The 25,099-nt window shown below is 40.2% G+C and overlaps 2 protein-coding genes across 2 annotated transcripts in view; both read left to right on the top strand.

Moving 5' to 3' along the window:
* The window catches only part of LOC134298715 (nucleolar protein 4-like), a 155,241-nt gene that overhangs the window by 26,139 nt on the left and 104,003 nt on the right, over positions 1-25,099 (top strand). The gene's annotated exons all lie outside the window — the stretch shown is intronic.
* Positions 13,966-15,621, top strand: LOC134298560 (uncharacterized). Its single transcript, XM_062979179.1, has one exon. The coding sequence runs from the start codon at positions 14,109-14,111 to the stop codon at positions 15,051-15,053; it is 945 nt and encodes a 314-aa protein (XP_062835249.1). The 5' UTR covers positions 13,966-14,108; the 3' UTR covers positions 15,054-15,621.

Here is a 25,099-nt window from a genome sequence, read left to right as displayed (position 1 = left end):
TTTTGTTGTTTTGTGAATCGCCGTGATGCCATCACTCTTTTATATATATAGATTCACAGTAAGGATGAATGTGCAATACGCAGTTCTACCCAAACCAGTGAATCACCAGATCCCACTTTAAATAAACGAGGCTTTAATTGTCAGTCAGATGTGCCAGGTGTCCCTTATTATTAGGGATGCACCTAATTTTACGGCCAGGAACCTTGGCCTTTGTAAGATTAGCAGGTGAATCTCATAATTATTATTACTGTCTCCTGTTTGAGGGTTGGAAAGACTTTCTCTTCATTGAGACCCAGTAAGATGCCCAAAAACTGTTAACTGCTTTTGGGTATCTTTTAACAGAGGAAAGCAAGATATTCCCAATGATAATAACAATAATAATACATTTTGAGCTCCTCATTATAGTAGAAATGTGTGCATTGTGCAATGTACACATGTGGACAATATGTTGACTTGACAGGGACATAAATGTCTTGGTTGACTGAAATCAGTGCAGTTTCCAAAGAAACCCATTGCAATTAAAGTGGTATTAAAATGCATTAATTTGTCAGTGTATTCTCCTTTTAATTCCTATACATATTAAAACAGTTCAATCTATTAAAAGGTAAAGAGCTTTTTGTTTAGAAGGGTTTTTTTCTATTATTATTAAAGGGTTGTTGAAGAAGGGGATTAAAATAAGGAAAGCACTTTCTTTTCCCCCTTCCGCAATAGTAATATTTTACTAATTTACTAATTGTTTTTAAATTAGTGCTGTTGTCAATACGGCATTTTATTTCCTTGTATTAAAAAAACTCCTTTTATTATAAGCAGAGCTAGCTGCACTTTAGTTCTAATCCATTGAGATGAATTAATTAAATTAGTAAAAAAAAAAAAAATTAGATGTAAAAGTCAACTAACGGTTCCGCAAGGGCCTTCAAGTCCGCATTTGAAGAGTTAAATTAGGCACGATGGGATTTGTAGTTTGGGGAGGCAGAGGAGGCAAAAGACCTTGTAAAACTACAATTCACTAAATTCCATGGCATTGTCCCCCAGCAGTTGATTGATAGCCAAAGAGGTTTAACTTATTGTAGGATACAAAAGGAAAAAGGTCTTTCCGGATCCTGTGTTTTGTGCATGTTAGGGTCTCGATCCAGAGAGAAAAGCAGGGTACAAATAATGATAATTATAATAATGACAGTGATGATATTAGGAGAAGGCATTAAAGCAATTGGGAGAAGACTTGTCAGTATGTTCCTTGACACTTGTGCATTTTGTACCAGTATTCGGGTCTCAATCCAGAGAGAAAAGTGCAATAATAATCATAATAATAATAACAGCAATGATCTTCCAACTGCAAAATGCTACCCTACTGGGATCTGCGCCCATCATCTGAAAATACATCTCACAGTCCTAGATACTTGGGAAGTGTTCGACTTGTGATTTTGTGATATGAAATCCAGCATATCTATCTTGTTTGCTGTGTCATACAATGTCGTCGTGTCAATAATACCGTGTTTCCCCGAAAATAAGACAGTGTCTTATATTAATTTTTGCTCCCAAAGATGCACTAGGTCTTATTTTCAGGGGATGTCTTATTTTTCCATGAAGAAGAATTCACATGTATTGTTGAACCAAAAAATGAGCATTTATTATATACTGTACAATAGTTGTCATCACAAACCAGCATAACCAGACAAACTGTGAATCCTATCCAGAATTTTTTGTTACTACCAATATTTCCATGTACAACACTCCATGGTACGTACATTTACCAATCCTGCATGCTCTGGTGTTCTGTTCAATGGGCATGCTTCCAAACAAAAACTTTGCTAGGTCTTACTTTCGGGGGAGGCCTTATATTTAGCATTTCAGCAAAACCTCTACTAGGTCTTATTTTCTGGGGATGTCTTATTTTAGGGGAAACAGGGTAATAATAGGAACATGTACTCTACCACCTTATGGACCTTGCACCAGGGCTAGAAAAAGGGGATGCAACTAACATCAACAACAACAACAAGGGGGGAAAGCAATTGGGAGCAGAGTGACCAACATGTGCCTTACCACCTGTGCACATTGTCCAGTATTAGGGTTTCTGCTCAGAGAGAAATGTGGAGTAAAAATAAGTAATAATAACAACAATAAGACAAGGAATAAGTGAGGAACAATAGAGAGCAGACTCAGTTCAGTGTGCTGTGCCAACTGGGAACATTGCACCAGGGTTAGAAAAAGGGAATACAAATAATAACCACAACAATAACAATAGGAAATGGGGAGCAATTGGGAACAGACTCAGTGGCTGTCCTCTGTTACCTGTAAATGTTGCATCAGGGTTAGAAAAGGGGGATACAAATAATAATAACAACAACAATAACAATAGGAAATGCGGAGCAATTGGGAGCAGACTCAGTTCAATGTGCTCTGCCAATTGTGAACATTGCACCAGGGTTAGAAAAGGGGGCTACAAATAACAATAAAAATAATAATAGGAAATGGGGAGCAACTGGGAGCAGACTCAGTAGCATGTCCTCTGCCACCTGTAAACATTGCACCAGGATTTGAAAAGGAGGATACAAATAATAATAATAATAATCTGCGCGCATCGTCCGAAAATACATCACACAGTCCTAAACGCTTGGGAAATGTTCGACTTGTGATTTTGTGATATGAAATCCAGCATATCTATCTTATCTTGTTTGCTGTGTCAGACTATGTTGTTGTGTCAATAATAATAATAATAATAATAATAATAATAATAATAGTAACAACAACAGAAATGGGGAGCAACTGGGAGCAGACTCAGTGGCTGTCCTCTGCCACCTGTAGATATTGCACCATGGTTATAAAAAGGGCATTCAAACAACAACAACAACAACAACAACAGGAAATGGGGAGCAATTTGGAGCACACTCAGTTTAGTGTTCTCTGCCAACTGTGAGTATTGCACCAGGATTAGAAAATAGGGCTACAAGTGATAATTACAACAACAGGAAGCGGGGAACAATTGGGAGCACACTCAGTTTAGGGTGCTCTGCCAACCGTGAGTATTGCACCAGGATTGGAAAATAGGGCTACAAGTAATAATTACAACAACAGGAAGCGGGGAACAATTGGGAGCACACTCAGTTTAGGGTGCTCTGCCAACCGTGAGTATTGCACCAGGATTGGAAAATAGGGCTACAAGTAATAATTACAACAACAGGAAGCGGGGAGCAATTGGGAGCACACTCAGTTTAGGGTGCTCTGCCAACCGTGAGTATTGCACCAGGATTGGAAAATAGGGCTACAAGTAATAATTACAACAGGAAGCGGGGAGCAATTGGGGGCAGAATCAGTGGCATGTCTTCTGCTCCTGTAAACATTGCACCAGGGTTAGAAAAAGGGGATTCAAATAATAACAACAAAAAGAAGCAGGGAGCAATTGGTGGAGCAGACTCAGTGGCATGTCCTCTGCCACCTGTAAACATTGCACCAGGGGCAGAAGAAGAGAATTCAAATAGCAACAACAACAAGAGTAGCAGCAGGGGGAGAGGGGAAGCAATTGAGAGCAGATTTGTTGGCATGTGCTCTGCCACCTATGACCAAAAGCAGGGTGCTACTGCTAATAATAATAATGATAATGATAGGAATGGGTGAGGGGAGAGAGCTGGCTCCCTTCCTCCCTTTGTCTGGCTCTCCAAGGCTGCTTCCTCCGCCTCCTCCTCCTTCTTCGCGGAGACCATCCTGGTGCCTTTGTTGCTCCGGTGCCAAGAAGGGCAGCTGTGCCAGGCCGACTCCCACCCAGAGGCCCTGCAGCTGGGCTGCCTTTCCCTGCAACTCCCCCTGCCTGCGCCCTCCTCCCTCTTGCCAAAAGGAGGTCAAGGTGCCCTCGGCCTCTCTCTCTCCATCCCGGATTCCCAGGGGAAAACCTCTCCAAAACGGAGCCGTGCAGCGCCATGGAGATGTGCAATGCCATGGCTGAACAGTTTACTTGCATCACAGGAATCATACAATCCTGGAAGATGCTTCTCCATGGGCTATCCAGTCCAACCCCGTTCTGCCAGGCAGAAAGGCACCAATCAAGCCCTCCTGACGGATGACCATCATAGGCTCATAGCATTGGAAGGAACCCTAAATAATAATAATAATAATAATAATAATAATAATAATAATAATAATAATAAAAATGCAATTAAGGCCAAGATCGAAAAATCAGCTGATGACCCAAAATGCAGACTGTGCAAGGAAACAGATGAAACCATTGATCATATCCTCAGCTGCTGTAAGAAAATTGCACAGACAGACTACAAACAGAGGCACAACTATGTGGCCCAAATGATTCATTGGAACTTATGGCTCAAGTACCACCTGCCAGCAGCAAAGAACTGGTGGGATCACAAACCTGCAAAAGTATTGGAAAATGAGCACGCAAAGATACTGTGGGACTTCCGAATCCAGACTGACAAAGTTCTGGAACACAACACACCAGACATCACAGTTGTGGAAAAGAACAAGGTTTGGATCATTGATGTTGCCATCCCAGGTGACAGTCGCATTGACGAAAAACAACAGGAAAAACTCAGCCGCTATCAGGATCTCAAGATTGAACTTCAAAGACTCTGGCAGAAACCAGTGCAGGTGGTCCCGGTGGTGATGGGCACACTGGGTGCCGTGCCGAAAGATCTCAGCCGGCATTTGGAAACAATAGACATTGACAAAATCACCATCTGCCAACTGCAAAAGGCCACCCTACTGGGATCTGCACACATCATCAGAAAATACATCACACAGTCCTAGACACTTGGGAAGTGTTCAACTTGTGGTTTTGCGAAACGAAATCCAGCATATCTATCTTGTTTGCTGTGCCATACAACGTCGTTGTGTTGATAATAATAATAATCATCATCATCATCTTACAAAAAACAAATCTCTGCTATCAAACATCTAAGAATTCTCACAAAATTTCACATTTGATGTACATGGATGACCTGAAGCTGTATGGGAAAACACAAACTGAAATCCAGTCTCTGACCAACACTGTCCGAATTTTTAGCACTGATATCAACATGGAGTTTGGTTTGGACAAATGTTCGACAGTGGCATTGAAGAAGGGAAAAATCATTGAAAATGATGGCATAAAGTGTCACCAGCCAGAGGCCTATAAATACCTGAGCATACTACAGCTGGACAACATCAAGCATGAACATGTGAAAACTGTGGTCAGTAAAGAATACACACAAAGGGTCAGAAAAATTCTCAAAAGCAAGCACAATGGAGGCAACACCATCAAGGCCATAAACACCTGGGCCATACCTGTCATAAGATATACTGCTGGCATCATAAACTGGACACAGGTGGAACTGGACAATTTGGACAGAAAAACAAGAAAACTCATGACCATTCATCATTCTCTGCACCCTCGCAGTGATGTTGACCGACTATATCTGCCTAGAAGATCAGGGGGCAGAGGACTCTTACAAGTATTATTATTATTATTATTATTATTATTATTATTATTATTATTAAGTAAAACAAGCAGTCAAAGAGGAAGAACATGCCCTGGCAGAATATGTAAAGCAAAGTGAAGAACCTGCTTTGATTGAAGTCAAAAATAAGAAACTCCTCAAAGCACAGCAGACAAAAAACCAGTACAAGAAAACCGCACTACAAACTAGAGCTGACAACTGGCACAACAAAACATTGCATGGAAAGTTCCTTGACAAAATTGAAGGAAAAGCTGATAAGGAGAAGACCTGGCTCTGGCTCACGAATGGGACCCTGAAGAAGGAGACAGAAGGCCTGGTCCTTGCAGTCCAGGAGCAAGCCATCAGAACAAAGGCAATTCAGGCCAAGATCGAAAAATCAGCTGATGACCCCAAATGCAGACTGTGCAAAGAAACCGACCAAACCATTGATCATCTCCCCAGCTGCTGTTAGAAAATCGCACAGACAGACTGCAAACAGAGGCACAACCATCTGGCCCAAATGATCCATTGGAACTTATGCCTCAAGTACCACCTGCCAGCAGCAAAGAACTGGTGGGATCACAAACCTGCAAAAGTATTGGAAAATGAGCAGACAAAGATACTGTGGGACTTCCGAATCCAGACTGACAAAGTTCTGGAACACAACACACCAGACATCACAGTTGTGGAAAAGAACAAGGTTTGGATCATTGATGTTGCCATCCCAGGTGACAGTCGCATTGAAGAAAAACAACAGGAAAAACTCAGCCGCTATCAGGACCTCAAGATTGAACTTCAAAGACTCTGGCAGAAACCAGTACAGGTGGTCCCGGTGGTGATGGGCACACTGGGTGCTGTGCCAAAAGATCTCAGCCGGCATTTGGAAACAATAGACATTGACAAAATCACCATCTGCCAACTGCAAAAGGCCACCCTACTGGGATCTGCACACATCATCAGAAAATACATCACACAGTCCTAGACACTTGGGAAGTGTTCGACTTGTGATTTTGTGAAACGAAATCCAGCATATCTATCTTGTTTGCTGTGGCATAATAAAATAATAATAATAATAATAATAATAATATGATGATGATGATGATGATGATGATAACAACAACATCAACAACAACAACAACTTTATTTTTATATCCCTCCTCCATCTCCCCGAAGGGAGTCAGGGCGGCTTACATGGGAACAAACCAATAATAATAATAATAATAATAATAATAATAATAATATGATAATAACAACAACAACACCAACAACTTTATTTTTATATCCCTCCTCCATCTCCCCGAAGGGAGTCGGGGCGGTTTACATGGGAACAACCCCTAAATAATAATAACAACAACAATAATAACAATAATAATAATATGATGATGATAATAATGTTGTTGTTGTTGTTGTTAGTAGTAGTAGTAGTATTCCTTTTTTCTAAGCCTGGTGCAATATTCAAGTTGGCAGAGCACATTTTCTATTTGAGGCAAGTGTGAATGTTGCAGTTGATCACCTTGATTAGCATTGAATAGCCTAGCAGCTTCACAGCTTGGCTGCTTCCTGCCTGGGGGAATCCTTTGCTGGGAGATAATTTGTTGGCCCTGATTGTTTCTTGTCAACACTCAAAAACAGAGGAATTCCAGGCGAGAAACAAATCTGTTTGATGTCCTTTCAATATATAAACATGGCTCTCATGTCTCTCAGCCTTCTCTTCTTCAAGCTAAACTGACCTAGATCCCTAAGCCTAGCCTCAGAGAGATTCATGGTTTCCAGATCTTTGTCTGTTGTGGTCACTCTCTCTGGACATCTTCCATCCTGTCCATGTCTTTCTTGAATTGCTTTGCCCAAAATTGGACATGTGATTATTCCAGGTGAGAAGAATAGAGTGGTTCTATGATTTCCCTCGATCTGGACCCTATGTTCCTTTGGATGCAACCTAGAATGGCATTGATCTTTTTAGTTGCCGCATCACACTGTTGACCCATGTTCAGCTTGTGGTCTCCTAAGATTCCTAGATTCCTTTCCCATTGTTTTCAAGCCAGGTCTGTTTTTATTGTTGTTTTTATTGTTGTTTTTATTGTTTTTATTGTTATTTTAAAGTTAAGTGTATTGTTTTAATCTATTTCTGTAAACCGCTCCGAGCCAAACTAGGAGTAGCGGTATACAAGTTTAATAAAATAAATAAATAAATAAATAAATAAATAAATAAAGGTGTCACCTGCGCATCACATTTGCACACAAGTGTGCAATGCAATGGAGGCATGTCGTACAACGGAGGCATTTGGTGCAAGAGCAGAACCTTGCCATGCGCCTCCGTTTACCTGTATCCGGGCATCATGCACAAGCAGACACAAACACACACACACTTGAGCCACCGCCGGCAGTGACAAAGGTCAGTGTGGGCTGGGGAGCCCAGACGGGTCTCTTAGCAACCGCAGCCGAGCCTTGTGTGCGGGACACGCCACCACCGGCCAGCGGCATCCGTCACAGAGTGCCATGCCAGGGACAAATGCATCCGGCATCGGGCTCATTCCCCCACTTGCTCTCTTTTCCTCCTTTCCTTGTGCCCTAAAGGAAGCTCAGGCCTGTCTCGTAACTTAAGTTGTCTGGCGGAGGGATCCTAATCAAAGTTGTTGTTTTAATTGCTTTGCCTCCCAGGTAAGCAGCTAGACCCTTGGATGGCAGCGGGAGGGAGGAGAAACCTTGCATTATTGATGCTTTTAGTCCTACTAGGCCAAGGGATGCCTTTGCCTGCTCATAGGTTCTTACTATTGTTATTGTAGAATCTTAAAGTTAGATGGGTCCCTAGAGACCATCCAGTCCAACCCCCTTCTACCTTGCAAGAAGACACAATCCAAGCACTCCAATGATAGAATCGTAGAGTCAGAAGGGTTCCTTAGAAACCATCATGCCCAACTCTATTCTACTACAGTAGAGTCTCACTTATCCAACGTAAACGGGCCGGCAGAACGTTGGATAAGTGAATATGTTGGATAATAAGGAGAGATTAAGGAAAAACCTATTAAACATCAAATTAGGTTATGATTTTACAAATTAAGCACCAAAACATCATGTTAGACAACAAATTTGATAGAAAAAGTAGTTCAATACGCAGTAAGGTTATGTTGTGATTACTGTATTTACGAATTTAGCACCAAAATATCATGATATATTGAAATCATTGACTACAAAAATGCGTTGGATAATCCAGAACGTTGGATAAGCGAGTGTTGGATAAGTGAGACTCTGCTGTATTCTATTATTATTATTATTATTATTATTATTATTATTATTATTTACAGCATTTATATTCCGCCCTTCTCACCCCGAAGGGGACTCAGGGCAGATCACATTACACATATAGGCAAACATTCAATGCCTTTTAACATAGAACAAAGACAAGACAAACATAGGCTCCGAGCGGGGCTCGAACTCATGACCTCCTGGTCAGAGTGATTCATTGCAGTTAATTGCACTGGCTTGCTCTCCCGCCTGCGCCACAGCCCACACTTTGATTTACTTTGAATGATCGATTTTGAAGAAGAGTGCTACAAACCTTGAGAATATTATCAAGACTATAATAAGACTACTTTATGTACCAATCATTATATTTGTTAAAATTGGACGTTGAAATAGGTACTTATCTGTACAGTTGGAATATATAAGCTGATACTACAATCATAATATATAAGTGATTATATCACTTGAGAAAGTATAGAACTATAACTTACTTTATAGTATATTATATACCATACTTTTCCTTTTTTCCCCGTTTTGCAACTCTATTCTATCACATGGAAATGCACAATCAAAGCCTTCCTAACAGATGGCCATCCAGCCCCCTTCTACCATGCAGGAAGACACAATCCAAGCACTCCAATGATAGAATCATAGAGTTAGAAGAGTTCCTTAGAAGCCATCATGCTCAACTCTATTCTATCACATGGATATGCACAATCAAAGCCCTCCTAACAGATGGCCATCCAGCCTCCAGAAAAGGAGACTCCACCAAGTTTGGATGGGTCCCTAGAGGCCATCTAGTCCAACCCCCTTCTACCTGGCAGGAAAACACAATCCAAGTATTCAAGTGATAGACTCGTAGAGTTAGAAGAGTACCTTAGAAGCCGTCATGCCCAATTCCATTCTAACATGGAAATGCACAATCGAAACCTTCCTAACAGATGGCCATCCAGCCCCCTTCTACCATGCAGGAAAACACAATCCAAGCACTCCAATGATAGAATCGTAGAGTCAGAAGGGTTCCTTAGAAGCCATCATGCCCAACTCTATTCTATAACATGGAAATGCACAATCAAAGCCCTCCTAACAGATGGCCATCCAACCTCCAGAAAAGGAGACTCCACCAAGTTTGGATGGGGTCCTAGAGGACATCCAGTCCAACCCCCTTCTACCATGAAGGAAACACAATCCATGAACTTCAATGATAGAAATCGTAGCGTTAGAAGGGTATCTTAGAAGCCATCATCCTCAACTCCATTACAGTATATCACACAGAAATGCACAATCAAAGCTCTCCTAACAGATGGCCATCCAGCCTCCAGAAAAGGAGGCTGGATAGTGCAGTCCACGGCTGTAGAATCATAGCATGTGAAGGGTCCTCTAGAAGCCATCTAGTCCAACCCCATTCTCCCAACAAGAAATGCACAATCTAAGCCCTACTCACAGATGGCCAGCCGACCTCCATTCAAAAAGCTATAGAGAAGAAGAAGACTCTTGTCACAGAGTTTTCCAGATATTTCGTGTTACTGACAAACTATTTAGACGCGTGTCATTTCGCAACACCGTAATTTTACTAGCAAACGCAACTCTATACGAGATACATAGTCAGTGCTATATAATCCAGTTCAATCTGCATAATATTGTCAGTCTAGATGGGGCAGTAGAGTCATAGAATAATATAGTTTGAAGGGTCATCTAGTCCGACTCTATTTTCCAATGTAGAAAAGCACAATTTAAGCCCTCCTGATAGATGACCATCCAGCCTCTGTCTCAAAACCTCCAGAGAATTCTTAGACAGTATATTCCAACATCTAAAAACTCCTTTGCTACCAGGAACATTGAAAACACAGTTTATTCAGTTTATTCAGGTCCTAATTGCAAATGCAAATGTACTTTGGGAAAAAAAATCTGCTAGAAATCGAACTGTTTAGTATTTTGAGCAAAAAAAAATGAGTACTTGAACTTTATTGGACTGATATTCTGACTTTCTCCCGGATGGGATGCACATGTAATTAAACTGCATGGAGTTTGAAATCACTTAAAGCAAATCCATAAGCGAGAGAGAGAAAAAGAGGAAAGGAGAAAGTCTGCAAAATGGACGGGAAACGTTTGCAATCATAAGCAGGTTTTCACCATCAGTGCCTCGCTAAACTACAACTCCCAGTTTTCCATAGCATTGAGCCATGGCAGTTGAATTGGGGTCAAACTATATTACTGTATATACTCAAGTATAAGCCTAGTTTTTTAGCCCTTTTTTAAAGACTGAAAAAGCCCCCCTCGGCTTATACTTGGGTGAGGGTCCTGGTTGGCTTATATTTGGGTCAGCTTATACTTGAGAATATATGGTACATTTATTATTTTTCTCTATAATTATTATTATGGGTATTATTACATTTATTATTTTTCTCTGTTATTGTTGCTACTATTGCATTTATTTTACTCTATTTTTATTATTATTATTAATACATTTATTATTTCACTCTGATCTTATTATTATTATTATTGCATTTATTATTTTACTCTATTTATTATTACTTGTATTATTTTCCTGTATTTATTATTATTAATAATAATAATAAATTTATTTTTTCACTCTGATATTATTATTGCATTTATTATTTTATTCTATTTATTATTACATGTATTATTTTCCTTTATTTATTATTATTATTATTATTATGACATGTATTATTTTACTCTATTATTATTAAAAGGATACATAAGCACATATACATTGAAGAAGATGAGAATAATGATTTGATCAGAGTTGGACAGTCTTATCTTAAATTTGAGCTTTATGTAAATATTCAGAAACATTTAACCTACTGATGCCTCAATTAATGTAATTCTATTGGTATCTATTTTTATTTCTGAAATTTCCCACCCTCAGCTTATACTGAAGTCAATGTTTTCCCAGTTTTTTTGTGGTAAAATTACGTCCCTCGGCTTATATTCAGGTCGGCTTATACTCGAGTATATACGGTAATTCTGCAGTGTAGATCTACCCTGGGATCCTTACACAGGTGCTTAAAAATAGATAGCGCTTCAGGCAGGAAAATGGGATAAATAATAATAATAATAATAATAATAATAATAATAATAGTAATAATAATACATCACACAGTCCTAGACACTTGGGAAGTGTTCAACTTGTGATTTTGTGATACGAAATACAGCATATCTATCTTGTTTGCTGTGTCATACAATAAAATAATAATATATGAAATCCAGCATATCTATCTTGTTTGCTGTGTCATACTATGTCGTTGTGTTAATAATAATAATAATAATAATAATAATAATAATAATAATAATAATAATAATAATAATGGAATCCTAACAAAGGATTTCCCCCAGGCAGGAAGCAGCCAGGCTTTGAAGTTGCAAGACTATTCAGTGCTAAGCAAGCTGGCCAATTCCAACATTTTCACACTTGCCTCAAACAGATAAAGAGTTCTTTCTCCCACCCTGGACATTATTCCACAGATATATAAACCCCACTTGCCTAGTTTCCAACAGACCTCACCACCTCTGAGGATGCCTGCCATAGATGTGGGCAAAACGTCAGGAGAGAATGCTTCTGAAACATGGCCATGCAGCCCGGAAAACTCACAGTAACCCAGTGATTCTGGCTATGAAAGACTTCGATATCACAATAATAATAATAATAATAATAATAATAATAATAATAATAATAATAATAATAATAACATCCCAGGTGACAGTCGCATTGACGAAAAACAACAGGAAAAACTCAGCCGCTATCAGGACCTCAAGATTGAACTTCAAAGACTCTGGCAGAAACCAGTGCAGGTGGTCCCGGTGGTGATGGGCACACTGGGTGCCGTGCCAAAAGATCTCAGCCGGCATTTGGAAACAATAGACATTGACAAAATTACGATCTGCCAACTGCAAAAAGCCACCCTGCTGGGATCTGCACGCATCATCCGAAAATACATCACACAGTCCTAAACACTTGGGAAGTGTTCGACTTGTGATTTTGTGAAACGAAACCCAGCATATCTATCTTGTTTGCTGTGTCATACAAAAATAATAATAATAATTACAATCTGCAAAAGGCCACCCTGCTGGGATCTGCACGCATCATCTGAAAATACATCACACAGCCCTAGACACTTGGGAAGTGTTCGACTTGTGATTTTGTGTTACAAAATCCAGCATATCTATCTTGTTTGCTGTGTCATAATAAAATAATAATAATAATAATAATGTTGTTGTTGCTGTTGTTGCAACAACAAAAGCTGCCCCTGTTGCCTGTTGCGTCCCAGTTGGAAAAAACACAGATCTGTTGTTATAAGAAACAGGTGAGAAGCCTCATTTATCTCTGTGGGACTAATCAAGAGTAAGTACTTTTGGGACGGCAGATCCCTCCGTCTCCGGGGGTTTAATAATAGCTTTTTTCCCTTTGGGGGGTCCGGGACGTTGATTAATCAGTTAATACTTTGAACGCAACCCTGCTGCATCTCAGGTCCGAATTTAGCAGAATTTAGCATTGCTCTTGCAGAGCCCCAACGAGGTTTGAGTGGCATCTGATTAAATAATTCTGGAAATTCAGGCATGCCGGGGACGGTAAAAACAGAGCTCTTCCAGATTGGTTTTTAGAAGCATAAAGCTCCTTGGGATTTGCAGGTTCATTTATCTGACCATTGTTGTTGTTGTTTAGTTTGTCCAAATTCACCAATGACTGTTTTTGTTCCGTTCTTTCGAGTAATTCCCAACTTACTAGTGCAAGGTTGCCATTGCCATCTTATGAGGCTGAGAGAGTGTGACTTGCCCAAAAGCAATGAGTAGTTGAACTGTGTTTTCATAACTCAATACTTGAGTTTTTCAGGCTCATCAATGACTCTTCCCATTGTACACTTTCGAGTCTCGTCTGGCTTTAAAGAAATGCAAGATTTGTTCAGAGGGAGTTTGCCATTGCTTTCCTCTTGAGGCTGAGAGAGTGTGACTTGCCCAAGGTCACTGCAATGGGAGTTTTTTAAAGTTAGAAAATGTGACGTATTACTAATAATGATAACAATAATAATAACAGTAATTTTTCCATGGTGGAGTAGAGATTCAAACTCTGGTTTCTAGAGTTGCAGCTCAATGTTCAAAGCACCACATCTGCCTGCATTGTGTATCCAGATGTGCATTTCAACTACACATTTCTGATATCTTTGCATGTGCACTGCGACTACGCATTTCAGATCTCTGCATGCTCAGATCGCTTTGCATATGCATTTCAGATCTCTTTGCAAGTGGATTGCAACTACACATTTCAGATTTCTTTGCGTGCTCAGATCTCTTCGCATATACATTTCGGATCTCTTGGCATGTGCATTGCAACTACACATTTCAGATCTCTTTGCATACACATTTCGGATATCTTTGCATGTGCACTTCAACTATGCATTTTAGATTCTGCATGCTCAGATCTCTTTGCATATGCATTTCAGATCTCTTTGCAAGTGGATTGCAACTACACATTTCAGATCTCTTTGCATATACATTTTGGATCTCTTGGCATGTGCATTGCAACAACACATTTCAGATCTCTTTGCATATACATTTCGGATCTCTTGGCATGTGCATTGCAACTACACATTTCAGATCTCTTCGCATATACATTTCGGATCTCTTGGCATGTGCATTGCAACTACACATTTCAGATCTCTTTGCATACACATTTCGGATATCTTTGCATGTGCACTTCAACTATGCATTTTAGATTCTGCATGCTCAGATCTCTTTGCATATGCATTTCAGATCTCTTTGCAAGTGGATTGCAACTACACATTTCAGATCTCTTTGCATATACATTTCGGATCTCTTGGCATGTGCATTGCAACAACACATTTCAGATCTCTTTGCATATACATTTCGGATCTCTTGGCATGTGCATTGCAACAACACATTTCAGATCTCTTTGCATACACATTTCAGATCTCTTGGCATGTGCACTGCAACTATGCATTTCAGATTCTGCATGCTCAGATCTTTTTGCATATGCATTTCAGATCTCTTTGCAAGTGGATTGCAACTACACATTTCAGATCTGCGTGCTCAGATCTCTTTGCATACACATTTCGGATATCTTTGCATGTTCACGGCAACTACGCATTTCAGATTCTGCATGCTCAGATCTCTTTGCATATGCATTTCAGATCTCTTGGCATGTGCATTGCAACTACACATTTCAGATCTCTTCGCATATACATTTTGGATCTCTTGGCATGTGCATTGCAACTGTGCATTTCAGATTTCTTTGCGTGCTCAGATCTCTTTGCATACACATTTCCGATCTCTTGGCATGTGCATTGCAACTACATGTTCCAGATCTCAGTTGTGAAAGGTTGCAATGCAATAGTGTTCAACCTTTTTATACAATGAAAAAGTTATATCCCATCGGTTTGATGTAAGCCCAGTCATCTTGGATTTGGGATCCTATCTTTTGCAAGATTCGATCGCGCTTGCTGTGAATATTTTTCTAGCTGTAAGTGTCTTAGTATTAGTTGGCACTCAAGGGCCATCCAGCCCAGCCTCCTTCTGTCTTGCAGGAAGACACAATCCAAGCCCTCTTGACAGATGGCCATCCAGCCTCTGCTGAAAAACCTCCAGTTTTAATTCATGGCAATCCTACAAATGGGAGGTCTCCAAGAGTGCATCTACACTGTTGAATGAATGCAGTTTGTCACCGCTTTAACTGTCAATAATATGGAACTATGGGAGTAGTAGCTTTCTGTTTCACCAAACTGTGAATTCCAGGATTCTGTAAAAGTGAGCCATGGAAGTTAAAGTACAGTAGAGTCTCGTTTATCCAACTTCCACTTATCCAACATTCTGTATTATCCAATGCCATTTGCCTTTTAGTAGTCAGTGTTTTTGTAGCCAATGTTTTCAATACATTACGATGTTTTGGTGCTAAATTCCTAAATACAGTAATTACTACATAACGTTACTATGTACTGTATTGAACTGCTTTTTCTGTTGCTTTGTTGTAAAACATGATGTTTTGGTGCCTAATTTGTAAAATCATCATGTAATTTGACATTTAATAGGCTTTCCCTTAATCCCTCCTTATTATCCAACATTTTGCCGGACCGTTTATGTTGGATAAGCGAGACTTTACTGTAGTTTCAAAACTGCTTTAATTTAATTACAGAAGAAGCACCTTAGCAGAAGTTGCAATACTAAATCCTTAGGGAATTCTCAATGGATGCTGCCAAAGGAAATTGGGAAATGTTTCTTGCTCTGAGCTTTCGAGGAAAGTCATTTCCTCAACACTGAAAATGATGTTCCATAGGGTTAATCTTAATATTATTATAATCACTCAAATTCCACTTTCGTCTCTTGATTTACTTGTGGCGAGATCGGTCACTCTGGGTTTTCATCAGGCAGAAAGCCCCTTCCTCTGCATTCGGTTTGGCAATATCCATCCCGAGATATTGTGTATCATCTGCATCTAAATTTTGTTTTGTATTTTCCCTGGGTGTTTCATACCCCGAGGCTAAAGCAGTATATTACACTGAAGAAAATTCCCAGGTGGGTCCCTGGCCAAAGCTGGCCTCAGGCAGCGCTGGCGGTTCGCCCTTCCAAATAAATCCCAACTTGTTAAGCAGCTGCCATTGCAACTTTGTAAAGTCTTAAATTGATGCCAATGGGAGTTGGAAGGTTTAACATTCTGCTTGTTTCCCCAACCCTTTGCCTCTTCCTAATTTGGTTTCCCATGCAGTTTTTTCCCCCTTGTTTGGTTTATTAGGGAACATCTACACTGGATAATGAATGCAGTTTTGCACCACTTTAGCTGCAATGAAATCATTGGGTTCCTACTTTTGCAAGGTCTTTAGCCAAAGAAATCATTGGGTTTCTAGTTTTGCAAGGTCTTTAGCCAATGAAATCATTGGTTTCCTATTTTTGCAAGGTCTTTAGCCAATGAAATCATTGGTTTCCTATTTTTGCAAGGTCTTTAGCCTATGAAATCATTGGGTTCCTACTTTTGCAAGGTCTTTAGTCAATGAAATCATTGGGTTCTAGTTTTGCAAGGTCTTTATCTAGTGTCCCATCAATCTGCGATTCCCAAGATTGGAGCAGTTAAAGCGGTGTCAAATTGCATTAATTCTGAAGTTCAGATGCACTCTTAGTGTTGGAATCCAATGGCTGCAAGTTGAGAAAATGGAAATGGATAACGTCTAAATAAGTTTTAGTTGCAGACCTTTGGGTTTGGCCTTGCACCAATCTCATTTAGTGCAGGTGGAGCATCTCTTTATCCAAAACGATTGGGATCAGAAGTGTTTCAGATTTTGCATTTTGGAATTTTTTCCATATACTGTATATACTCAAGTACAAGCCCTTTTTTTAAGACTGAAAAAGACCCCCTTAGCTTATACTTGGGTGAGGGTCCTGGTTGGCTTATATTTGGGTCAGCTTATACTCAAGAATATATGGTACATTTATTATTTTTCTCTATTATTATTGGTATTATTACATTTATTATTTTTCTCTATTGTTGTTGCTACTATTACATTTATTTTACTCTATTTTTATTATTATTATTAATACATTTATTACAATAGAGTCTCGCTTATCCAACGTTCTGGATTATCCAATGCATTTTTGTAGTCAATGTTTTCAATACATCATGATATTTTGGTGCGAAATTTGTAAATACAGTAATTACTACATAGAATTACTGTGTATTGAACTACTTTTTCTGTCAAATTTGTTGTATAACATGATGTTTTGGTGCTTAATTTGTAAAATCATAACCTAATTTGATGTTTAATAGGCTTTTCCTTAATCCCTCCTTATTATCCAACATATTCGCTTATCCAATGTTCTGCCGGCCCATTTATGTTGGATAAGTGAGACTCTACTGTATTTCATTCTGATCTTATTATTATTATTTTTATTGCATTTATTATCTTACTCTATTTATTATTACATGTATTATTTTACTCTATTATTATTAAAAGGATACATAAGCACATTTACATTGAAGAAGATGGGAATAATGATTTGATCTGAGTTGGACAGTCTTATCTTAAAATTGAGCGTTATGTTAATATTAAAAAACATTTAACCTACAGATGCCTCAATTAATGTAATTTTATTGGTATCTATAGTTATTTCTGAAATTTACCACCCTCGGCTTATACTGGAGTTAATGTTTTCCCAGTTTTTTGTGGTAAAATTAGGTGCCTCGGCTTATATTCGGGTCGGCTTATATTCAAGTATATACGGTATATATTACAATTATATATTTTTGTTATTTAAACTAACATATTTCGAAATTATGGGTTTTTTTTCTCAAAGTGACACAACGAAATATCCAGGCAGTGTTTGTGTTGGCGGGGCCGTAATGGGAGCTGTAGTCCAACCTTAAGGGTTGTCAAAAACATTCTGGATTTTACATTGCATCTTTAAAAAAAATATTATGAACCACTTTGTGCCTTGATTAAGAGATAAAAGCAGGACGATGACTCTGTGACGTCTTTCTTGTTCTCTCCATCCAAGAGTTTGATGCATACTCACATGCGCCAAGTTTCCCATATTTTTGGAGAGAGTCTCTCAAATATATGAGAGGAAAACAATATTCACTATCTCCCAGTCAATGCCTCTGTTGATGAGGGATAATGGGAGTTGTAGTCCAACCTGAAGTCTTCCATATTCTCTGTGAAATCTTCCGTATTCTCTTTGAATTTTAACTTTTCCCAGCCTAGTATGTCTTCACGCTATAGGGACAATGCCCATCATCCCCCAGCCAATGTCCCTTTGGTTGGGGGATAATGGGAGTAGTAGTCCAACCTAGGGGCCCCTGGTGGCACAGTGTGTTGAAGCGCTGAGCTGCTGAACTTGCGGACCAAAAGGAGCCAGGTTCAAATCTCGGGAGCGGAATGAGCGCCCGCTGTTAGCCCCAGCTCCTGCCAACCTAGCAGTTCGAAAACATGCTAATGTGAGTAGATCAATAGGTACCGCTCCGGCGGGAAGGTAACGGCGCTCCATGCAGTCATGCCGGCCACATGACCTTGGAGGTGTCTACGGACAACCCCGGCTCTTCGGCTTAGAAATGGAGATGAGCACCAACCCCCAGAGTCAGACATGACTGGACTTAACATCAGGGAAAACCTTTACCTTTTACCTTTTTAGTCCAACCTAGTTGGCAAAAACCATTCTGTAACGTCTTCCTTGTTCTTCACACTTACATGTGTCAAGCTTTCCCAAACTTGTGTGTGGTCTCCAGATATAGAGAGGATGTTGGATTATGGTTGTATGTATGTGTATGAAATGTAAATCAAGTGTTTCTGCTGTTTTTTGCAAGAGTGTGTGTTTCAGCAATGAAACAGTTAACAGCAGGCTAGTTTGACTGATAGCCTGTTGTGACTGCTATGACCTATCAGGCATGATTTCCGGCCTTGGAGGTTGGGAACTTCCTTCGGACTGAGGAATGTGCTTCTTATCTCTGTGTGAGTTGAGCTGTGCTTGCTGAGCGAAGAGGCTGAAGAGAAATGCTAGCCCAGTGCTTTGTAAATATGTTTGTAGATATTGAAATAAATGTTTGGACTTCAGACTACGGATGTGTTTGAGTCTGACATTTGAACAGAGGAATTGGTGTGGCAGACAATTGCAACCAATTCATCAGGGTGCTGGAGCAGATGATTGATGGAGTTTGAAGAAACCCACCCGGCACGCACCATGACCTACCCACGTCGAAAGAGGACACAACAATGTCTATCATCATCCTAGTAGGGGGATAATGGGAGTTGCAATCTAATTCAAAGTGTACCTGATTCTCTCTGTCCAAGAGTTTGATGTGCCAATTTTTTTTCCAACCTAGGACGTTTCCAAAGAGTTGCAATCCATTTTTGAACTAAAGTACAACAGAGCCCATCATACGATGCTTCATTCAAGAAATGAAAGTGTAACAAAATCATCTTCTGGGCTCTGGATCTGCATGTCAACAGGAGGAAATGTTGACAATAAAATGTGGGATGGGATCTGTTGGATTCACCCACCTTGAATCATTTTGGTGACGGTGAATGAGCGTAACCATGGTCGTCTCCTGCAAAGCGGAGATGCTCCGGTAATAAACAAATCCGTTGTAATTGCTTTGTTTCAATGCTATGAAGCAGGCATGGGCAAACTTTGGCCCTCCAGGTGTTTTGGACTTCAACTCCCACAATTCCTAACGGCCGATAGGCCGTTAGGAATTGTGGGAGTTGAAGTCCAAAACACCTGGAGGGCCAAAGTTTGCCCATGCCTGCTACAGAGCCATGGAGACTGCAGTTTTGCACAACCATTGCAAATGCATTTTATACTTTTTTGTGAGCAAAGCCAAGGCTTTTCCAATGCAAAGAAGTCCCTCTTTCGCTCACTTATTCAATCCAGCGTCTCGCAATTGATTTTTTTTTTACAGTCTGCGCCTTGGTTTATCTGGATGTGATTCCCTGCCGTTTGACGGAGCCATCTGCTCCTTCGGTCTCAAAGTCGTTCTTATGGATATTTCTTTGTTACCTTCCTCCGTTCCAGTGGCAGCCAGTTTAGATATTATAGGTGGAAATTCAAGTTATGCATGAGCTGGGAAGCAGTATTGGTAGATATGCAAACACTGGGATCTCTTGGCACAGTTGGATGGGATGTGTGTGTTATATTTCTGCTGCAGGTTGTTGTTGTTATTGTAATTTTAGTCCAAACTGAACTGTAACTGGTTGGCGAAAACCATTCCTTAATTTTGGTCCAAACTGAACTGTTAACTGGTTGGCGAAAACCATTCCTTAATTTTAGTCCAAACTGAACTGTTAACTGGTTGGCGAAAACCATTCCTTAATTTTAGTCCAAACTGAACTGTTAACTGGTTGGCAAAAACCATTCCTTAATTTTAGTCCAAACTGAACTGTAACTGGTTGGCAAAAACCATTCCTTAATTTTAGTCCAAACTGAACTGTAACTGGTTGGCAAAAACCATTCCTTAATTTTAGTCCAAACTGAACTGTTAACTGGTTGGCGAAAACCATTCCTTAATTTTAGTCCAAACTGAACTGTTAACTGGTTGGCGAAAACCATTCCTTAATTTTAGTCCAAACTGAACTGTTAACTGGTTGGCGAAAACCATTCCTTAATTTTAGTCCAAACTGAACTGTAACTGGTTGGCGAAAACCATTCCTTAATTTTAGTCCAAACTGAACTGTTAACTGGTTGGCGAAAACCATTCCTTAATTTTAGTCCAAACTGAACTGTTAACTGGTTGGCGAAAACCATTCCTTAATTTTAGTCCAAACTGAACTGTTAACTGGTTGGCGAAAACCATTCCTTAATTTTAGTCCAAACTGAACTGTTAACTGGTTGGCGAAAACCATTCCTTGAAGTCTTCCTTGCTCTCTCTATTGATGTTGTTATTGTTATGGCTGTTATCATCTCATTTTTATCACAAATCATCATCATCATCATCATCATTTAATTACTTATTAATCGCCCTCCATCCACGATGCTCTAGGCGATTTACAAGATAAAATTGTAAAGGATAAAAATACAGTAGAGTCTCACTTATCCAAGCTTCTGGATAATCCAAGCAATTTTTGTAGTCAACGTTTTCAATATATCATGATATTTTGGTGCTAAATTCGTAAATACAGTAATTACAACATAACATTACTGCACATTGATCTACTTTTTCTGTTAAATTTGTTGTATAACATGATGTTTTGCCGCTTAATTTATAAAATTATAATCTAATTTGATGTTTAATAGGATTTTCCTTAATCCCTCCTTATTATCCAAGATATTCGCTTATCCAAGCTTCTGCCGGCCCATTTAGCTTGAATAAGTGAGACTCTACTGTACATACATACAAATATTGATAAAATTAACATAGATTAAAAGCTCTAGTAAAGAGCCAGGTCTTGAGTGCTAGATGCAAAGTGACTCAGGCCCCTTCTACACTGCCATGTAATCCAGATGATCAAAGCAAATAATCCACATTATCTACTTTGAACTGCATTATATTCATTACTAGCTTGGGGACCCGGCGGTGCCTGGGTTATTAGAAGAGGGCATTGAGTTGTTTTGGGATGTGAGGAAATATCATTTAAATTTGGTCCAGATCTGTCGTAGGCTGGGTCCAGTGCTGTCTGGGTAAGTGTGAACTACAACTTCCAGATTCCCAGGACAATCACCCCCCAAAGCAGGCCTGTATGCACAATTGGCCATGTTGGGTTTGTGTGCCAAATGTGGTTCACATCTGATGTCAGCAGGTGTCAGTACATGCTGGATGCAGGTGAACTATAACTCCCAAAAGCAAGGTTCATTCCCCTAAACCCCTGCAGTATGTTGAGTTGGTCATGGGGCTTCTCTGTGGCACATATGATCCAGATCCTTCGCCAGCTGGGTTCAGTGCTGTCTGGATAAGGGTGACCTACAACTCCCAGAGCCAAAAATCGATCACCCTGAAACCCTGCCTGTATGCAGAGTTGGGCATGATGGGGCTGTGTGTCAAGTTTGGTCCAGATCCAAAGTCGGCTGGGTTCACTGTTGTCTGTATAAGGGTGAACTACAACTCCCAGAGGCAAAGGTCAATCACCCCAAAACCCTGCCTGTATGCACAGTTGGGTATGATGAGGCAGTGTGCCAAGTTTGGTCCAGATCGGACGTTGGCTGGGTTCAGGGCTGTTTGGATAAGGGTGAACTACAACTCCCAAAGGCAAAGAACAATCACCCCGAAACTCCGTCTGTATGCACAGTTCGGCTGTGTGCCAAGTACCCGGTGTTGCCTGGGTTATTTGAAAAAGTCCATTTTTTATTGTACAGAATGCATAAGGTTCTAGCTCAGGGGTCCTCAAACTTTTTAAGCCGAGGGCCGGTCCACAATCCTTCTGACTGTTGGGGGGCCAGATTATCATTTGAAAAAAAAATACAATCAAATTACGATGCACACTGGATATGTCTTATTTATAGAGCAAAAACAACAACAACAACAACAACAACAACAACAACAACAACGAAAGAACAATACAATATTTAAAAATAAAAACAATTTTACCAACATACATTTATCAGGATTTCAATGGGAAGTGTGGTTCTGCTTCTGGCCAATGAGATAGTCAAGTTAATTAGGGTTGTTGTTGTTGTTGTTGTTGTTGTTGTTGTGTGCCTTCAAGTCATTTCAGACTTTGGGCGAGCCTAAATCTAAAATTTATTTATTTATTTATTTATTTATTATTTACTGCATTTATTTACTACATTTGTATCACACCCTTCTCACCCCAAAGGGGACTCAGAGTGGCTTACAAATTATATGTACATACAATATATTATATTATTAGCATAGCACAATATTAGCATTATATATGACTATATTGAACTATACCACTATACTGTAATATTATTAGTAATATTATATGTAATATAGAATATATAATTAATATTATTATATGGTATTATTATTAGTGTTATATTGTATTACATTATAATATTATTATCAATATTATATGTATATACAATATATTATATTATAAAACTGAGGGCGGGGGCCAGGTAAATGACCTCGGAGGGCTGCTTCCGGCCCCCGGGCCTTAGCTTAACTACAACTCACATCATGCCAGGTTGCCCAAGAAACTTCACCAGTACTTAAAGTTTGTTATGTTGGGCAAGTTTGCTCTGCATGCCTCATTGGTGGTGTTCAATGTGCTCCCTGGCTGTAGTGTAAACTACAACGCCCACTACGGTGAGTCAGTCCCCTCAAACCCCTTTAGTAGGGGGTTCTGTGTGCCAAGTTTGGTCCAGGTCCATCATCATTGGAGGTCACAGTTTCCTTGGTTGTTGGTGAACTACAACTCCCAAAAAGGAAGGTCAGTTTCCCCCCAAATTCCTTCAGAATTTATATTTTGACATATCAGGTCTGTGTGCCAAGTTTGGTCCAGATCCATCGGTGTTTGGGTTCACAGTGCTCTCTGAATGTAGGTGAACTACAACTCCCTCAAATCAAGGTGAATTTTTTCCTCCAAGATTTTTTACTGGTCATGGGGGTTCTGTGTGCCAAGTTATTTCCAGGTCCATCATTGGTGGAGTTCAGAGTGCTCTTTGACTGCAGGCGAACTATAAATCCCAGTGCCTACAACTCCAAAATGCCCATGCCAATTTCCCTGAAAACCCACCAGTATTCAAATTTGGGAATGCCGGGTGTACATGCCAAGTTTGGTCCTGATCCATAGAATCATAGAATCATAGAATAGTAGAGTTGGAAGAGACCACATGGGCCATCTAGTCCAACCCCCTGCTAAGAAGCAGGAAATCGCATTCAAAGCACCCCCGACAGATGGCCATCCAGCCTCTGCTTAAAAGCCTCCAAGGAAGGAGCCTCCACCACGGCCCCGGGGAGAGAGTTCCACTGCCGAACAGCTGTTCTCACAGTGAGGAAGTTCTTCCTGATGTTCAAGTGGAATCTCCTTTCCTGTAGTTTGAAGCCATTGTTCTGTGTCCTAGTCTGCAGGGCAGCAGAAAACAAGCTCTTCCCTATGACTTCCCTTCACGTATTTGTACATGGCTATCATATCTCCTCTCAGCCTTCTCTTCTGCAGGCTAAACATGCCCAGCTCTTTAAGCCGCTCCTCATAGGGCTTGTTCTCCAGACCCTTAATCATTTTAGTCGCCCTCCTCTGGACGCTTTCCAGCTTGTCAACATCTCCCTTCAACTGTGGTGCCCAGAATTGGACACAGTGTGATTCCAGGTAAAGTGGTCTGACCAAGGCAGAATAGAATAAGGGGGAGCATAACTTCCCTGGATCTAGACGCTATTCCCCTATTGATGCAGGACAGAATCCCATTGGCTTTTTTAGCAGCCGCATCACATTGTTGGCTCATGTTTAACTTGTTGTCCACGAGGACTCCAAGGTCTTTTTCGCACACACTGCTGTCAAGCCAGGCATCGTCCCCCATTCTGTATCTTTGATTTCCATTTTTTCTGCCAAAGTGAAGTATCTTGCATTTGTCCCTGTTGAACTTCATTTTGTTAGTTTTGGCCCATCTCTCTAGTCTGTCAAGATCGTTTTGAATTCTGCTCCTGTCTTCTGGAGTGTTAGCTATCCCTCCCAGTTTTGTGTCGTCTGCAAACTTGATGATCGTGCCTTCTCACCCTTCGTCTAAGTCGTTAATAAAGATGTTGAACAGAACCGGGCCCAGGACGGAGCCCTGCGGCACTCCACTTGTCACTTCTTTCCATGATGAAGACGACGCATTGGTGAGCACCCTTTGGGTTCGTTCGCTTAGCCAATTACAGATCCACCTAACCGTAGTTTTGTCTAGCCCACATTTTACTAGTTTGTTTGCCAGAAGGTCGTGGGGGACTTTGTCGAAGGCCTTACTGAAATCCAGGTAGGCTACATCCACAGCATTCCCTGTATCGACCCAACTCGTAACTCTATCGAAAAAAGAGATCAGATTAGTCT

Source organism: Anolis carolinensis, chromosome 4 (genome assembly GCF_035594765.1).
Source record: "Anolis carolinensis isolate JA03-04 chromosome 4, rAnoCar3.1.pri, whole genome shotgun sequence".
NCBI lineage: Eukaryota > Metazoa > Chordata > Lepidosauria > Squamata > Dactyloidae > Anolis > Anolis carolinensis.
The sequence above is the reverse complement of the archived record's forward strand: the minus strand, read 5'-3'. Positions and strand labels throughout refer to the sequence as shown.